We start from the raw sequence: 20052 nt of genomic DNA, 5'->3' as shown, positions 1-20052 counted from the left end.
TTTTATTATTTTAGTACTGGGCATAATTTTAATAATTCATTTTCAATATGATTGTAACATACACCATAAAAGCATGCATAGAAATATAGGATATGAGCATGGTATAATCAAGGTAAGAACATATGAACATAATATGAACATGATATGAACATGATATGAACCTGATATGAACATGGTATGAACAAGGTAAGAACATATGAGCATGATATGATCATGATATGAACATGGTATTAACATGATATGAACAAGGTATGAACAAGGTAAGAACAAGTTAAGAACATATGAACATGATATGAACATGATATGAACATGATATGAACATGAACAAGGTATGAACAAGGTAATAACATATGAACATGATATGAACATGATATGAACATGATATGAACGTGATATGAACATGATATGAACATTATATGATGTGAACATGTCCTACGTCTTTTTAGACCTAGTATATATTGTGAATTCCAACACTTTAATAACTAAATGTGTGAGCAGACGTAAAGTGCTAATTAAATCTCTAGTTTAAACAATATGTCATTGATTAAAATGAGGTAATGCGTTTTCGTCTGTAGTCTTGTTTATAAACCGCAATCAGTGATTAGTGATTCTGGGGAGCACATTTTCTTGGAACTCGCCCTTCCAGTTACCCGAGGGCCTATAGTTAGCCACGAAGCGGTACATGCCGTCTCTGGCAGTCTGGGAGGACATGCCGAGGCCCATGTGCGTTGTGTTCCGCCAAATCAACTGGGTAAAGTGACCTAAGATGTTCAAATATAGAAAGTAGAATGTTAATATCAATGTGACTATTCAATCCCCCTGTCACAGTCTCAGTTGACATTGCATGATCTAAAGTTCACGTCATGTTAAGAGTTTAAAAGACACGTGGAATTCCTGATGTAGAAAACAGGAAGTAGAATGAATAAAGTTAGACTTAGAGGTCAGTCAGTCAAGTCAAGTAAAGCAGACAAGTGAAGTCAAGTTAGAAGTCAAGTGTTATTCTTTGGACCGAGTGGTCAAGTATATTTTAGTCCGGGATGGACAGTAGCGACTTAGAAAAGTCTGTAGTGATTTCAGTTAGAAAGTAACTTGTGGGCAGTTGTTGCCAGTGGTCTTTTAAGACATGTATTGGTTGATTTATATTTCTACACATTGTTACCCGCTGAGATGCGGACGTGATTTGTAACTGACATACATGGGGATACTTTTGATACCGCTGTTATGCGGATAGGATTGTTATTATTTCTTGACTTGTAGCACTAACAAGGAGTGCAGTATATTGTTATTATTATAGTAAAATAAACTTCATGTTGTCTGCTGAACGGACTTGAGTCAGTCGTATAGTGTTTGTCTTGTCACGTGTCTAGAGTACTTCAGGAAGCAAGAACCCAGTATTACACCATTCAACGTTCATTGACACCCCCCCCCCCCGTTTCAGATCTTACGGTCTATAGGGCAGATGATGTTAAGGGTCATCTATTTCTTTGGCCAACGGTTAACAAACAGGCTTCATGTGGCCAACACGAGGACCATCCGCCTTTATTTTTATTTTCCCCAACTAAAGTCAGGTACCCTCTAGAGTTGGGTGGACTCAGGGGCGCCCTAAAAATCAGAAATTCAAAATACCAGTCTTCACAGAGATTCAAACCCAGGAACCTCAGGTTTAGAAGCCAAGCGTTTAACCACTTAGCTCCCCCACCCCCCAACTGGAGAGTAAAAAGGAATAAATATCTACGCCTACCTACGAAATTCAGTGTCTTCAAAGCAATGGTTCTCTTCAACCTTCTATAAAGGATCCGAGAAATGGGTCCTATACAGAAAGCAACTAAGACTTCGACAACGGAACTATTTATCAAAACGTTAAATATATATTTTTAAAAATTAAACCCCTATAAGATCTTTTAAATTATATGTGGGGGTAGATGATGTTTCTTTGGTAGCGATTAACGAGGGTGTCAATTGGCCAGCACAACGACCAATCGACTTAACTTCCTCAATGTAAGCCAGGAACTCATTCGAGTTGGGCTGACCCAGTCTTTATCGGAATTCAAACTCAAGACTGCTCGGTTCGGGAGCCCAACAGCTTTAATCTTAGCCACCACTCCCACATTAATCAAAAACTTTTTTTATTATCTTTTAATGTAAGAAACGCTATTTTCAAGAAACCTATGTCTTAAAGACAGCCAAATCTCTATTCTTCTAGTCTGTTACCTATTAAAGAGTACAGTACCTGTGTCTAACAATATTACCTGTTCCAAGTTTGAATCCAGGCTGAGAAAAATCATAATCCTCTATTTCGTTGTACCACATGTCCGTCACCTGATCACCTGGTATGGAAAAGTCTGAACATGTATATCATAATCATAATCATAATAATCATAATCATAATAATAATAATTACATTACACATTACACATTACACATTACAATGTGCAGGCTGACTGGATCGAGGAAATCCAAACTAAAAACAACCTAATACCAGAAATGCCTGATGAGGATTTCACAGCTGAGGAAGTCTCCGCAGCTATTTCAAAAACCCACAACTGGACTGCTCCTGGACCGGACAATATACACAACTTTTGGCTGAAAAAACTTACAGCCGTACATGCACCACTAACATCAAGTTTTAACGAGCTAATTTCAGAACCGTCTTCAATGCTGTTGGAACTCACTGAAGGGAGAACATCTCTCCTCCCCAAAAAAAAGGGGATCCGAACCAACCATCAAACTATCGCCCTATCACTTGTCTGTCAGTGGTGTATAAACTATTAACTTCACTTTTAAAAAGTAAAATGTATAAATTTTGTTCTGCCCATAAGCTACTAGCAGATGAACAACAAGGTTGCATTGAAGAGTCGATGGGCTGTAAAGTACAGCTAACTATAGATGGTATTATATTGCATCAAGCTAATAGAAGAAAGAGAAATTTACACATGTGTTACATCGACTACAAAAAAGCTTTCGACTCAGTTCCGCATGATTGGCTTTTAAAAACCCTGGACATTCATAGAATCAACCCAAGAATAAAACAACTATTGAAAGTCTGTATGAATAATTGGAAGATAAATCTGCACCTTAATCGTGATAAACTAGGTTCTGTGCACATAAGAAGAGGTATATACCAGGGTGACTCACTATCTCCACTCTGGTTCTGCCTAGCGATTAATCCTCTATCTACATTACTCCAAGACTCTACAAACGGTTTTAGGGTTGACACTAAATGTACAAAATGTGTGTCCCACTTATTATACATGGATGATCTAAAACTATATGCAGAAACCGAGCAAAAATTACACACCTTAATCAAAACGGTAAAATGCTTTAGTGACGATATCTGTATGTCTTTTGGCCTGGATAAGTGTGGCATCATAAGCATTAAAAAGGGCAAGGCAACGAACACAAACATTGAATTTGAAGGCATCGAGGAATTGAACTCCGCCTCTATTTATAAATATCTTGGAATAAACCAGAATGCCAAGATAAACCATAAGAAATTAAAAGAGGACTTTCTTGGCAAATATAGGCAAAGAGTTAATAAAATCCTCAACACCAAACTGTCTGGCAGTAATCTCATCACTGCAATAAACAGCTGGGCCGTCCCTGTGCTCCTTTACACGTTCGGTGTGATCAAATGGACTGACACCTACCTACATGACATTGACAGACTCACTAGAAAATTACTAACCAAGTTTCGATGCCTACACCCCAAGTCCTCCACCATAAGGTTATACCTGCCCAGGAAGGATGGGGGTCGTGGATTGCAGAACATCTTCAAATTGTGTAAGATGCAAGTTATAAAAATACGATCAAAACTGCTCGCCTCCAGCAACAAATTAGTTTCCTTCATACGGAAATACGACTCCGATGCAACCCCTCTGAACCTACACAATGCTGATGTCAATATCGGTTTGGACGACGCAGGGCATGAGATTCGCCAATGGGAAGAAAAAACACTCCACGGAAAATTTCCGGCTTCATTACATGGGGACAACATCGACAAGGCTGCTTCCTTAACATGGCTCAAAGCAGGTCATCTCTACCCTGAAACAGAAGGCTTTGTTACAGCAATACAGGACAGAGTAATCAGGACAAAAAATTACGAGAAGCATATCCTGAAACTCAATGTTGTCGACAAATGCCGAAAATGTGGAAATGTGGGCGAGTCGATTGAACACATTATGGCAGGATGTCCAGCCCTATCAGAATCAGCCTACCTAGGTCGCCATAACCAAGTTGCAAAGTTAATACACCAACACCTGGCTTTGACGTACAAATTGATCGGTAAGGACACTCCCCCTTATTATAAATACTCTCCGCAAGAGGTTCTCGAGTCTACTGAACATCTGCTGTACTGGGACAGGCCTATTCTGACCGACAAAACGGTAGATTTCAATCGCCCGGATCTGCTGTTCATTGATAAAAAAGAAAAAACCGCTACCATTATCGATATCGCCGTACCACTGTCTCATAATTTGAGAAAAACTGAGATAGAAAAACAAAGAAAATATGGGAACCTAGGCTTGGAGATTAAGCGTCTATGGAAATTGTCCAAAATAACAATATACCCCATTGTTATATCAACCGAGGCGATAATAACAACTGACCTCACAGACACCTTCAAGGCCCTTAACATTCCTAGGAACATCTTCGTTGCCTGTCAGAGGGCGGTACTGCTGCAGACCTGCCACATCACCAGAAAATTCCTCAGTGGAAACTGTTAAAGGGACTACGATGAATTTTGTTTCTCTTTAGCGAAACTCGACCCTGGCAGTGCCAGAAAATGACTACTTGTTCATTTCTAACATAATAATAATAATAATCATAATAATAATCATAATAATAATCATAATAATAATCATAATCATAATCATAATTATAATAATAATAATAATAATCTTTATTGTCCGTATGGAAATTTATCTTACAATTTGTGCATTACACCAAACAAAAAACATTATAACTATAAGAAACCAAAGTGTACATTCACACCAGACTCCTATTTAAGGATTTGATTGCCAGGGGAACAAAATAGTGTTTGTGTCTGTTTGTCTTTGCTATCGGTGTCTTGTCACAAAATCCTGACACAAAGGGTGATTCTTTATTTCGAGGATCTTGTTAGCTTTTTTATAGATGTTTGTCTCAAACAGCTGCCCAAATGGGGTTTGTTTTTTTGCCAATGATTTTACCAGCAGCATTTAGGATTCTATAAAGTTTATTTTTATTTTTAATGCTCAGATTGCCATACCAGGCAGTGATATTGAAACTTAAAATATTGCAGATGTGAGCGTGATAATACATAGCCAAGGCCTTTTCGATAACATTAAACGAGGACAATTTTCTCAGTAATCGTAATCTTTGCTGCCCTTTTTTGCTGATATAATCAGTATTTGCAGTAAAATTTAGTTTATTGTCTAGGATAGTACCAAGGTATTTAAAGGTTGGCACAATTTCAATAGTCTCTCCAGCTACAGAAACAATATCATTTTCCTTCTTTTCACTACGAAAATCGATTATTATTTCTTTGTTTTTTTTTTTACATTTAATACTAAAAAATTATTTATACAGGGCCTAGGGCCTTCGATCGATGGGGGCACAGGACTTAAATAAAAATACATAGAGAAAACAAAATTGCGAAACTTGGATCAAATCTTAACAGAGCTCTATGGCTCCATGTCTACAAGTCTAGCTCAAAGCTCTAGATCAGTTTTTTCCCAAACAGTGTTCCGTGAGTCCTGAACAAGTGTTCCACGAACTACTGAAATAATTAACTAATTGGCCTCTACGTGAATTAATCTCCCTTAAAAATAAGTAAAGTGTTCCGCTAAATACTCATAATGTGCGAAGTGTTCCGCTAAATACTCATAATGTGCGAAGTGTTCCGCTAAATACTCATAATGTGCGAAGTGTTCCGCTAAATACTCATAATGTGCGAAGTGTTCCGCTAAATACTCATAATGTGCGAAGTGTTCCGCTAAATACTCATAATGTGCGAAGTGTTCCGCTAAATACTCATAATGTGCGAAATGTTCCGCTAAATACTCATAATGTGCGATGTGTGCTCTAGACCATACAGGTAGGTTTTTAATAAACTGCGTAATGTATTTTTCAGTCTCAATTTTATTTTTTTCGGGTTGCATCGATTTTATGTTTCATTTTATACTCCACTTAATTCCTTTTGCCTAGAGCCTCCAATTAACTATGTCCGTCCCTGGCTCAAGCCTGGATTAGAATAGAGGAGAGTTAGACGTGAGGCTAGCGGACCCCAGCATTTAAAATCTCAAATTAATTCAGAACTCAAACATCGATCACAGAGAGGATCCAACATGCAAAAAATTCCCGATGTCGATGTTATGACTAAATTCGTTGCTTGATAATAATAATAAGGCTTTGTCTTCGAGTCGGAAAATTAATGAGGAATGCAGTATTTTCCGAGGCTACGCAGCCTCAGCTGTGATCTACATATTTTGCCACATCCAGGGCAAGCTTAACCATTGTCCGTCGGTGGTCGATTAAGATTTTCTTTTCGCCGTCTACGTCTGTCCTCGGCAGCGAATTTTCTCCATAAATGGCAGAGAAACCAACGGAATTAGGCAAATGTGACGTAAGCATACTGCACCACTGTGGCAAACTGGTGTAAAGTAACAAGAGAAACAATGATAATACTTTTTTAAAAAGTTACTTGACTCATAAATAACCGATACAACTGTGCTCAATATAAGCTTTTTTTTAAGTATCTTTTTTTTTTTTTATTAACTTTGTCAGTCATAATGTTTAAAAAAAAATAATTACAGAAAACTGAGCACATTGAGTGAAGTGCAATACAATAAAGTGAAACACAACACTTTGAACTAGGTGACAGTGTTATGAACTCCTTATGTCACGAGAGACAATGAATGCGACCAGTTGATTCAATGGTGCTGGTTTCTTCCTAAGTCCTGGCAGAATCTGGTGTGACAAAACAAGCCGAATCTTGAGCGTCAAAGTTGCCTCAGTTCGTGCATGTGAATCTGTTTTAGGGCTGTCTGATAGCGCAGCTTTCTTTCTCTTTCTTTTGTCAAACGCCGCTTTATCCTTTTGATCTCGGCTAGATTTGTCCCAGTAGGCACTTCCAGCTTTTTTGCTGCTGAGCTGTGAGCTCTTTTGCAGATTGTGCCAAGGAAAAAAAGAGTGTGCTGTTTTCTTCGGTTGTTCAGCACTGCCGTACATGGTGTTGGTTATGTTGGGCTGTAGTGGAAGTACGGTCTGCTTAAGGTGGATTAAAGAGGATATGGTTTACGGTTTCATAAGGATGGGTGCAGTGTCTACAAAGGGGGAGTTGTGTGGAATGTATTTTGTTCAGATGGTAATTTAATAGAGGTGTGTGTTCTGTTCTTAGTTGGAAAATTGTAGATTGTTCTTTGCGGGGGGAGGAAGTTAATACTGTCCAATTTGTTAGGCATGGTCATTTCTTTGTACATGGCTCTCCCTGTGTTTCCTGATGTCCATTGGTTGAACCACTCCTCTTTGTGATTGTTGACTAACATTGACCTTAGGGTAAAGTAGTTAAAAGGTCGATCTGGTTGTTCCATAGATGATCCTGCCTTTGATTGTTTATCTGCATTTTCATTTCCAATGGTGCCAATGTGTCCAGGGATCCACTGTAGTGTGATATTGATATTTAATTTTGATATCCTCTGAGGGATTATCACAATTAGTACTGTCAACTCTCTTGGCCTGAGCTGAGACCCATGTTCTTTCACTGTCCATAGCTTTCTTGGTCACTGTCTCTCACCATTTCCAACCTGTCTTATAGACTGCCAAATCTCTATTCGTCTGTAAGGTTAAAAAGCGAAAAGTTAACACAGTAAGCTAAGTGAAACTCCAAACTGACCAGTAATAATATCTGTATGTGCTGCCAGGTTCTCTCCAGTTCCCTCCCTTTTCTCCTTGGGGCTGTGTTCAAATGAAGTCGTCACTGCTAGGTGTTCCGCCCACTGTTGAGCCATCCTGTTCAGCTCCGAGCTAAAAAAATATTTATTCCATTTACTTTATTCAATATTAAAACACACTAGATTCTACATGTTTTTATTTCATTGCCCTCTCCCCTTTTCTCGCCTTGAGAAAAGCCGCTATTAATTTGTTGTCTGTCCAGTTTAGATGTCTGAACTTAAAAGGATTTGAAAATCCGATTACACTATATTTTTGTAGAATGGGTGGAGCGAGCTCAGCGTTTATTTTTTTTTGTTCTTATAAAGAAAAAATAAAACTTTTTTTTTTGTTCAAATGAAATTAGCATACTTTTTTTTTTTTTTTATTAAAAATTTTACTGTTAACAATTATAACAAACGACATATACCAGGTAAAAAAACATTTTAAACATTTATAATATTTGTGCCGTCATGTGCAGCAAACTGTGAAAACATCCGAAAGAGTAACACCCGCTTTAAAGTAAACTAAGAACTGTATTTTTCATTATTGGTATCTGTAGACTTTTCTGGTTGTGAAATTTGTACACTGAAGAATTCAAGACTTCGAGAGTAAGCCACACAAAAAAAGCTGGGTATTAGATACCAGGCTAAGAAGACAAAGAGTTTGTATTTTGACAAGTCAACACTCTGGCTGGATAAAAGGACAGACTCCTAAATACTGCGAAGACTGGCTCGGTCATATTGTAATACATGACTCACTGTCTAAAGTCATCATTCTTGGTACAGTAAAAAAAAAAAAGTAAAGTTCCCCTTTCAGACCTTGTGATCTATGGGGCAGATGATGTAAAGGCCATCTGTTACTGTGGCCCCACGGATAACGAGGGCGTCATGTGGCCAGCACAACGACCAACCGTTTTTACTTTTCCCCCAACAAATGTCAGGTACCCATTAGAGCTGGGTGGACTTGGAGGCACCCTAAAGATCCTGAAAGTAAAAATCCCTGTCTTCACCAGGATTCGAGCCTGGAACCTCTGGCTCGCAAGCCAAGCGCTTTACCACTCAGCCACTGCGCCCCCCCCCAAGGTACAGTGGAGGGAGCAAAGATAGGGCTGACCAAAGAAAAGCTGGCTGGACAATGCAAGAGACTTTGAGGGCCTCTTTCTTGATATCCTGCTAAAAACAGCCGCTGACCGTAAAGAGTGGAGTGATTTGACTACGCGAACTGTCACAGCCCCCCCTACGACGAATGATGATGATTCTGATGTGCATGGATTGTTAGCCTGGGATTCGAACACAGCCCAAATACTGGAAAGTAGAAAGTCTAACCTGAGCTCCAGAGGCGGAGAACCGTGCATCTGTCTGTATTTGTTATGTGCTTCTAGCGCTTCCTGGCGTATCCTGTCGATCGGTTTGAGCGGTGGTGATTTCTCAGGGGCGTCTTTCTAGGTCGACAATATTAGTAAATATTAGGAAATAGAATTAAATGCCAGGTTCTTTAATTCAAATCACACTCGACACTCTGAGTGTTAAGTGACAGGAGTGATTTAAGGATCCTCACTTGAGATTGGCCCAACGTTTTGTTAAACCTATGTTAGTATTTTACATCATTTCTCTGGTTAATTTACTAAACAACCATCCATTACTTCTCGAATCCGGCTCTGATGTAGCCCATTTCTATCTATCTATCTATCTATCTATCTATCTATCTATCTATCTATCTATCTATCTGTCTGTCTGTCTGTCTGTCTGTCTGTCTGTCTGTCTGTCTATCTGTCACATACATATTTATATGGATCTTGGCGGCCTGTGCGAAACGTCACAAAACTAGATAAATCGGACAGAGAGGTAACTACCAGCACAGTGCTGTGGAGCACTCTAGAGCAGGACAAGACACACAAAGAGTCTCTGGTCATCCACAGCACCTAAACTCGTCCCCAGACGTCTTGACCAAATCTTGCTTCTGGAAAAAGGATGGGCTTTAGGGCTGCGCGAATACTCCACACTTAAATCACAATTTTCAGTCATTAGTCATAACCCCCCCCCCCCCCGGTCAAACTATATACATGGATCTACATATTGTTGAAAAACTAAGAAAAAGTACTTATTAGAATTATACTTTTAACGTCCAGAAACGTACTTTCAGTTGCTGAAAATGGGGTATTACAGGAACCGGGGTAATTGCTTTGAAGGGGAGAAAAGTGAAAGGAAATACGCTTTTTTTGTGCTAAAATATAGTCAAAGTCATTTAGTGCTGTATTGTGCCTATCCTGACATTCTTCATTAAATTACCTTTTAACTTTAGTTTGTTTTTAAGGAAGTAATTTAAGCTCCAAGGCATTGAATTTTTAAAAATATGATCATTCTAAGACAAAGGCACTATAGCTAGTCATTCATAAATATTATATGTGCTTGTATAAGAAGTATAGCCTTAATCTTTTCCCTTTTAATATAATAGAAGTTACTACTTCGAAGCGGAACACTGAGACATCTAAACATTAATATTGCTATTTTAAAACAAAAATAACATTATATTTATAAAGTCCTAATAAATGAGCCTCTTTGTGTTCAGTTTTTCTTGGTTTCTTTCCGACAACATTTTCAGTTTAAACAACTCCTACTTTAGTTTATGTTAGGGGAAAAGAAGAAGAGGCAAACAGAGAAATCAATGGTAAGATAAAATAAAAGAATGGACGGGCCTGCCATTAAAAGAGGCTCTATCCAAGGCAAAATACAGAGAGGAATGGAGAAAGACGGTCGACAGATCTTGCGTGGTGCCCCAACGGTCCAACAGACTAAGGGATGGGTGAAGATGAAGAGCTTGAGAGTGTTTTAAAGTGTTTACCATTTTGCTCTCCCACTTTTGCCGGACCGTGTCCACAGAACCATCGCTGGACTTAGAGCTTGACTGAAATTCATCTGCTGATTTGGTCTCTGGTGAGTTATCCTCTGTGACTTCCCCAGTTTCAGTGGCCTGAGATCAAATGGCCATTTTTTTAGATTATTATTATTATAGCTTTTATATAGCGCTACTTTCATGCTTATAGCATGCTCAGAGCGCTTTGGTCCAATCTCATTTGTGGACCAGTGGCTGGGGAGGGGGTATCTAAGAGTTGGTTTTCCGTGCTGCCTTTAGGCGCTCAGTAAACACAACTCTGCCCGAGTCGGGTGTTGAACCTCGAGCCCCCCCTTCTAGGTAGCCAAGACAAGCCAAGTTCAAGCGCACTTAGCCTCTCGACCACGCTTTTTACCAGTTTGTTATGGGACTGCTGTGAGAATGAGGCTCAGCTTAAAGACCTTTAAGTTGGACTTCTGTTAGGCGCCTCCGCGCTGTATTTCTAAACGGACGTAACACTCAACTAACGAAATAGCTCAGGCGAAAGGCAGACACTTTAAAGGTAGCCGACGCTGACGAACGATGTCTAGCAAGAAATTTAATACGTAATGAAGGGAACCATAGAATTTGTATTATTTTATAATATTAACCTTATATCTACTTCAAAAACTGAAGCCGACCTTACTCAAGAGCTTCGGACAAAAAGTCGAATACTTGATGAAGGGAACCGTCGAATGTCGAAATATCTAGACATCTACTTCAGAAACTACATCGCCTGCTGGGGCATAGCTAGGAATTTTCCATCATTTTGGGGCCCGGGGGGGGCTTAATCTCTTTGGGGACCCTACAATTTGCGTAATATTTAATATTTAACTCTTTCTATCCTAACTGACGATACCAACGTTGATTTCACCAGAATGTGGTTAACAATTACGGAGAGAAAGAGTTAATGTAAAAACATTAATTTGGGTCCCCCCCCTCAAGTGGGGGCCAGGGGGATTTTCAAATTTTCCCCCTACTTCCCCCGCCCTAGCTACGCCACTGATCTCCTGACATTACTCTAGAGCTGTGTAGAGTCTGTTTAATTATCACTGCACTTCCTATATCCTAGACTTGTTTTAATAATCATGTCACTGTCTCCAGGCAAAACTTTTGCCTTTTTATGAAACATAACGTTTCGCGCCAAATTTCTAATCGTATCATAATACTTCTATGGTAAGTATTAAATCAAACAAGATTTTCATCTTTACAATTCTGTTTCAATTTACTTTATATCTTTTCACTATTAAGTATCCTCGCACCAAAATGACCTCCTGGTGAATTATTGCTGTCTCGTTTAGTCGCAAAACGACTATAGTTCTTCTCTTAGTGAGATGAAAGCCTGGGCAGTAGCTATGGTCAGTGGGATGTGGCCCACATAGTATTCCTCCACCCCTCCTTCCCTCCACGCGACCGATATATCTAAAGAAACGGCAAATATCCTATACAGTTTTGGATCAGCAGCATAACAGCCTCAGCCAGGATGTGTCTTTGTGTGTGCTGCAAGCTGACTATGTGTTAACTCCCGAAGCTTTTCTCATGTTTGGGTATAGTCGCAAGGCATTAGATGTTTGGATTAGGAGTATTCTTTCTCCTAGGTGGGGAGCCAGTCAAGGTTAACGAGCCCCTCCTGTCCGAAGCTTACGGGTTTGGGTGCCAGTTACTCGCCTTTGTTTTTTCTCCTGTCAGTGTTAACAGTTCAGCAACGCTCAATATCTGAGTCTATTGTGAAAGCCAGGAGTTGGCTACGTGAGACACAAGCCATTTGAAGCACGTTATAGGTAATAGGATACTTGTTACTTCAACACTTTCCAGTCAAAACCACATTTTAAAAAATAACAATGTAAACGAACACTTTACGTTAATAATACCAAGTCCTTGGAGTCTGGGAGCGCATGAGGCGCCCTGACCGCACTTCCCCGTGGTGGAGGCTGTCCAGGTCTGAGCAAGCTATTATAGCACAGTGCAGGACAGGCCACTGTCCTGTTGGCTTATATTTCTCGCGGCTATGGCCAAACTTTGATTCACGGTGCCCCCGCTGCGGGAAAGAAGAGGAAACCGTGGCTCGTATTCTGTTTGACTGCCCCAGACTTGCTGATCTCCGTCTCGACAGGTCTGGGAAACCAAAAATTCTCGACCTGTATGGCGACATTTATGCACTACGCAAGACAGCAGGGTTTCTGTCCAGGGCTTTTGCAAGAGAGGATTTGAGCCTCTCAAGCCCTCACTCAAATGGAGTTTGATGATGATGATGATGATGATGAATACCAAGGTAAATAAACAAAGAAGTTTTAAAAAGGAAAATAAACTTATTCACAAGAGAAAGAAGGACAACACAATCTCATTATTACATACAGGGACTTCACGAGTGACTATTATTTCATTCTGTGTAGAGATAGAAAAAAAAACAAGAGCAATAGAATAAGGAAACAAAACAATTTTAAAAAATCTAAAAAAAAATATTATCAAAATGAAACAATCGCAAAAATAACACATCTCAATACTGCAGGAATGTGTTCCTTTTTTCAATATAAATGTAATTGTGTGTTAATTACAACTAATTGATTAACTAATTAATTCTTTTTAGTGATCCTGTGTTGGCATGGGTTATTGAAAAATTAAGCAAAATTTTCAACTTGATCCGAGAATGGGAAGTGGGAAAATAAAACGTGTAATAAACGTGAAAAGGGAAATAAATCCACATATACAGCCACATCGATCCAAAAGTGGCACTTATCTCCCTTCTTTAAATACCAAACAAAATTTTTATTTATCAATAATTAATTAAATAAATGGTAAACTTTTTAGATGGTGTGGAAAAAAGTCTTTATACGTTCATGTATTGATTCAACTCTTTTCTGAATATAAAGAAACATTTGAGTCGAGTGCGCAAATTTCCGTGATTACTGTGAGGTAAAGTTCCTCTTTCAGATCTATCGATCTATAGATGATAGGCAGATGATGTAATGGTCATCTGTTAACGAGGGTGTCGTGTGGCCAGCACAACGACCAACGGCCTTTAATGTTCCCCAACTAATGCCAGGTACCCACCAGAGCTGGGTGGGCTCAGAGGCACCCTAAATTACCCAAAATTTAAAATCTCAGTGTTCACCAGGATTTGAACCCGGAACCTCTCGGTTAGACACATTTGGAATGCTCAGCGGTAAAGCGCTTGTCTTCCGAATTGAGGGGTCTCGAGTCTGAATCTCGGTGAGGTAATTTGAACATAAGGGCGCCCCTGAATCCATCATTCGCCCCCTCCAATAGGCACCTGACATGCGTTGAGTGGAGCCCCGTTAGTTTGCGAAGGGTGACGCCATCACTACCAGCAAGGAATGGTTGTAGTTTAACGTTCACAGCATCATAGAAGACGCAATAAATCTCCATGCGTCATGGCTACTGAGATTTTATTTAAATGTTGGTTACAACGTACTTCAAATAATTGATACCATTCAATAAGAAGAAGCGAAACTTGAATTAAAATAAAGTCCGAAATGAACGAAAAACGCTAAAATATCGAAAAAAAACAACAAATGTATGTGATCACTTACAGAAACAATGACTTTTTCCTAGAATGAAATATAAAAAAACATGTTCGTTATTAATGACACATATTGATCTAATGGGATAATGTTATCCCAAATTTCTTAAGAAGTAAAGAATTTAATGTCTTATTTATGAAATCAAAATATTTCTAAGCATCAAAATAAAAAATAGATACAATGATTTATGTTGCAACTATCGGATTTTCCCTAAATAGTCCCTAATGTTAGTTTCAGAAATGTTTTACATGTTTCGGATATTCCTTCAGATTTGAAGTTAGTTTACTTCCTAGTCCAAACCTCCCGCACGACGAAGGGGGATGGGAGCGGGCAGGGTTTGAACCATCGATACATCCGAACGATGGTCCAGCGCGCAAACCGCAAGACCGGGCAGCCAAATGTGATGTGAATGAAACAAACACACACCGGCTTCTGTCAACTCTCTTGGAAACAAACTAAAAATCACATACTTATCAATTAAATTCGCCAAGGGAGATGACTCTAATAAATTATTAGGTCATATACATACATATATCAACAACCGAAAAAGCAGTTCGGCCCAAATAATGTGGCCAAGAAAGTAAACAATTCATACATGTTTGTACTTACATGTATGAAGCAAGGTAAACAATTCATACATGTTTGTACTTACATGTATAACTACTCTTGACGGTTTAGTTGGATTCTAGAAAAATAAGATGAAGATTATATAAAGATTATATAAACAGGATAATTAATGTACGCAAATAAAATCAACTTTGATTTCCCCTAAAAATAATCATAATAAAGGAAAGTATAGATTAAAAAAAAAAATATACAAAGAAATCAGATCCACGAGACGGCTCTTCAATTCGTAACAATTGGAAACAAAATCCAAAGTGGAAACAGTGCAGCATTAGAGGAGATCCTTCAAAACAGCTCCAACAGCTTTTCTGGAAATTATCAGCTGCTGTATATCGTTGAGAAATGAATTACTAGCTCGTTGGCCACATTGGGTGAGCTCTAGTTTGAACGTTATAATTTTTTAAAGTACCCAAAAAAATTAAATCTAAATTTGGCTAGAGAACGAGAAAATGTTTATCTTGAACGGACTAGACGTCTTCGGGTATTCCCGCATTCTTTGAAGAGTTTAATAATTCGCGGTAGCTTTCATTACGTCGCCACCGCATTTCTTCGTCTCGCTTTGTCCTCATTTTCTCTCGCAGTATCTCTCTCTCTATAATTCTCTTCGTGGCCCAACCATGCGGGACACCACGATGAAGAGTTATGGAAAGATAACTCTTTTATTTCTGCAAGTCAGACTAGAGTTACCCCACGTAACTTTCGCGGATACAAAGGCTCAGAAAAAAAGGGGGGGGGCGTATGCTACGCGGCGGGTCGGCTCGTTTTACTTAAAAAAAAACATAAACCTGATCTTAAAAAACAAAATGTGAACAAAGAGCAGATTACTGTGATTTAAATATTTAGTCTAAAAATACTCAATCAATTAAAAAAAACAATTTTAACTTGAAAACAATGAGCCCTAAAACTACTAATTATAGAACGTTGCTTACGAGTCAAGACAAACTGACCAGCTAGTGTAGATATGACTTTGGTACGCGAATGCTTAAGATGGTAATGCTTTAACACTAGGTTACACCCCTTGATGAGTATATCTTTTCTGTTTCAATGCTGCAAAGCCCGGGCAACGGTTCTCAGCCTTTAAAACTCAAAAGGAGTTGAGCTGAAACTCTGAATTTCTAGGCATGCAAGCCTGGTTGTACAAAGCGCTCTGTCTGGAAAAAGTCAAGCTAATGTCCATATTTAATACTGCTATTTCCAATGAGTCGAACACCGAAGGTCGAGCACACCGGGAACCCCCAGCATATTCCTATAGTTTGCCAAGCTAAAGGGCATCTAAAGGAGATAATGTCTTGGGAGCTCTTTTACAACTCTGCACTCATTTCAACTCATCTCTGCCTGGGGTCCCTTCTGGAGCATAGGCCACCAACCAGCCTCCTCCAGGAATCTCGGTTCTGGGCGAGTCTCTCCAACTGTCACCACGTCTTGGCCATCTGATTGGCACCTGCTTCCAAGTCGCGGCGCCATGTTTTCCTGGGCCGTCCCCTCTTCCTCTTTCCTTGGGGGTTCCAGGTTAGGGCTTGCCTTGTTGTCTTGGAAGCTCTTTTGCAACTCCGCACAGGGCAATGAGAAAAAACTCTAGCACTCCTTTAGATTCTCCCACACTAGCTACTACCCATTTAGAGTAATCGTTCCCTCTAGCTATCGTTTCCACCTGAGTGCCGCTTTGGAACAGGGTAGCGTAGCAGTGGAGCCAAGCTCCCGTGTGTACCAGAACAGCTGGTGTAACGGGTGTATGTGTAGAGGTTGCACTTGAAATATCTCTAAAGTACCTTGGTAATACTAGATGTGTGAGTAACCTGTAGGGTGTATTACAGATGCGAGTCCGAACATGAACATCACGTCACAAAGAATGAAAAGCAACGAACAGGATCAATGCACAGTAACTCGAGATGAAATAGAATAATTTTTAATGTAGAATGGGCGAGTCAGTCACTAATACGATGTTATCCCTTTGAGGGCCTAGCAGTAACTGAACTTAAAAGTCTACACTAATCTCTAACTCCCAAAGTCGATGTCATCACTAAAAAATGTGTGTTCACTGTCGATCTACTATAGTGCATTCCTAAACTAAACTAAACTAAACTAAGTGTCTAACAGTAGTTAGAGGAAAAGATAAGACCACAAGGGAACAAAAACAGAGTTACCGTTACTGTAGCTAAGGACTGAGTCGATGACACTGGAAGGTGCAGGAATGGAAGAGAGCCCTAACAACAATGTCACTATCCACACACCGTTTCTTAATCGGTCGTTTTATGGCAGGGAACCGCATGACTAAGGTGTTATGGAGAAGGGATTTTGGGAGTGGGGGGGAGGGAGGGTCGAGGAGTGATTTTTTTTTAGTTTGATTCAAACCCTAGCGTCTTGTGATACCAGCCATCAATAACAAATATGAAACAAATTACAGAGCAGTGGTTCAGACAGCCCAATGGAAGGGAGCTCTCATGGGCCTGGAGATCCAAGATTCTTCGATTTAAATTTTATGACAATTACAAAGGAGTATAAATGATTTGGCGAGATGTGAATATTTTCACGTTGTTCAACTTGAAATAGATTGGGTTTTTGTGTGTGTTTTTTTAGTGTTGTGTTGTAATGGTGGATCGATGTTTCGTTCAATAAATTAAACAAGTCTTAATAATTTATGAATTTTGATGTAACTTACTGGTGATAGCTCTCCTGACTGCTTTTTACTCTGAAATACATTCAATTATTATAAATTTGGTTCATGATAAGGGAGGTGTTAATGTATTTAAAAATGTAAAATTGAGAACATTAGATTATTTTTCAATTTTATAAGATTTTATATATTTAGATAGATATTGATCTAACTCCTACAATAGAATATCACTTAAAGTCATGAGTAGTATTCCTGACAGATGACTTTTTCTCATCATAAAAGATATACTAACAGCCAACAAATTAATTCAATACATCCATCTTCCACTTCGTTACGACAAGAGAACCTGCTTTAAAGTCATATAGAAATCAACTGCATAACTATAGAACAAAAAGAAAATAAGATAAAGACAGTTAACACAGAGAATACAATGAATAACAGAGATGGGAATCAAATTGGAGCATGTCTTTCCACCTAGAAAAAAGAGTAAGATAAAAAAAAAACAACTAAAACAAATAAAAAATATTTATATTTTCCATGGCAGATGGTTGCACGGACTAAACAAAATATCACCTAGGTTGTATAACAAATGAAATGTTAAATTGAAACCCCCTATTTAAGAAAAGAAACCAAGCAAAAAATCAGTAGTGTAGCCAGGGATTTTGGGGCCCGGGGGCTTGACCTTTTTAGGGGCCTCTGTATTTTTACATTCGACATCATGACATGAGATAATGGCGTAATATTTAATTTAAAAACAAATTTTGGAGACTTATTTGGGGGTCCCCCTCAAATGGGGGCCAGTGGTATTTTCAAATTTGGATCCTCCTCTTCCCCACCCTAGCTACCCCACTGCTAAGCATTAAGGTTAGCTACGAGAATTTTTTTACACTTGACACCTTCACCTCTACCTTCAACTCTACCTTCACCTCTACCTTCACCTCTACCTTCACATCTACCTTCAACTCTACCTTCACATCTACCTTCACCTCTACCTTCACATCTACCTTCACCTCTACCTTCACCTCTACCTTCACCTCTACCTTCACCTCTACCTTCACCTCTACCTTCACCTCTACCTTCACCTCTACCTTCAACTCTACCTTCACCTCTACCTTCACCTCTACCTTCACATCTACCTTCACATCTACCTTCACATCTACCTTCACATCTACCTTCACATCTACCTTCAACTCTACCTTCACCTCTACCTTCAACTCTACCTTCACCTCTACCTTCAACTCTACCTTCACCTCTACCTTCACCTCTACCTTCACCTCTACCTTCACATCTACCTTCAACTCTACCTTCACCTCTACCTTCACCTCTACCTTCACCTCTACCTTCACCTCTACCTTCACCTCTACCTTCACATCTACCTTCAACTCTACCTTCACCTCTACCTTCACCTCTACCTTCACATCTACCTTCACCTCTACCTTCACCTCTACCTTCACATCTACCTTCACCTCTACCTTCAACTCTACCTTCACATCTACCTTCACCTCTACCTTCACCTCTACCTTCACCTCTACCTTCACCTCTACCTTCACATCTACCTTCACCTCTACCTTCACCTCTACCTTCAACTCTACCTTCACCTCTACCTTCACCTCTACCTTCACCTCTACCTTCACCTCTACCTTCACCTCTACCTTCACCTCTACCTTCACCTCTACCTTCAACTCTACCTTCACCTCTACCTTCACCTCTACCTTCACCTCTACCTTCAACTCTACCTTCACCTCTACCTTCACCTCTACCTTCACCTCTACCTTCACCTCTACTTTCAACTCTACCTTCAACTCTACCTTCACATCTACCTTCAACTCTACCTTCACCTCTACCTTCACCTCTACCTTCACATCTACCTTCACATCTACCTTCACCTCTACCTTCACATCTACCTTCAACTCTACCTTCACCTCTACCTTCACATCTACCTTCACATCTACCTTCAACTCTACCTTCACCTCTACCTTCACCTCTACCTTCACATCTACCTTCACCTCTACCTTCACCTCTACCTTCACCTCTACCTTCAACTCTACCTTCACCTCTACCTTCACCTCTACCTTCACATCTACCTTCAACTCTACCTTCACCTCTACCTTCACATCTACCTTCACATCTACCTTCAACTCTACCTTCACCTCTACCTTCACATCTACCTTCAACTCTACCTTCACATCTACCTTCAACTCTACCTTCACCTCTACCTTCACATCTACCTTCACATCTACCTTCACCTCTACCTTCACCTCTACCTTCACCTCTACCTTCACCTCTACCTTCACCTCTACCTTCACCTCTACCTTCACATCTACCTTCACCTCTACCTTCACCTCTACCTTCACATCTACCTTCACATCTACCTTCACCTCTACCTTCATCTCTACCTTCACCTCTACCTTCACCTCTACCTTCACCTCTACCTTCACCTCTACCTTCACATCTACCTTCACATCTACCTTCACATCTACCTTCACCTCTACC

General features: G+C 39.6%; 1 protein-coding gene across 5 annotated transcripts in view; it reads right to left on the bottom strand.

Moving 5' to 3' along the window:
- Positions 1-20052, bottom strand: part of LOC106072005 (Golgi-associated plant pathogenesis-related protein 1-like) — a 32468-nt gene continuing 12416 nt past the window's right edge. Inside the window, exons 3-12 of one of the 5 annotated variants that reach the window (XR_008779762.1) lie at positions 17605-17634; positions 14974-15006; positions 14331-14348; positions 13135-13164; positions 10750-10878; positions 9234-9349; positions 7871-8001; positions 2250-2327; positions 357-761; positions 1-161 (exon numbers count right to left, since the gene is read on the bottom strand). Coding sequence is in view for 4 of the 5 variants with exons in the window: in XM_056040991.1 (XP_055896966.1) it covers positions 595-761; positions 2250-2327; positions 7871-8001; positions 9234-9349; positions 10750-10878; positions 13135-13164; positions 14331-14348; positions 14974-15006; positions 17605-17634 (732 nt within the window). In the remaining variant the exon portion in view is untranslated. Of the gene's footprint in view, positions 762-2249; positions 2328-7870; positions 8002-9233; positions 9350-10749; positions 10879-13134; positions 13165-14330; positions 14349-14973; positions 15007-17604; positions 17635-20052 lie in introns of all 5 variants that reach the window. The other 4 variants (XM_056040991.1, XM_056040992.1, XM_056040993.1 and 1 more) reach the window with 4 other exon arrangements.

The sequence above is a fragment of the Biomphalaria glabrata genome, chromosome 9 (assembly GCF_947242115.1).
Source record: "Biomphalaria glabrata chromosome 9, xgBioGlab47.1, whole genome shotgun sequence".
Classification (NCBI taxonomy): domain Eukaryota; kingdom Metazoa; phylum Mollusca; class Gastropoda; family Planorbidae; genus Biomphalaria; species Biomphalaria glabrata.
Note: the sequence above shows the minus strand (reverse complement) of the source record. Positions and strands in the feature narration are given on the sequence as shown.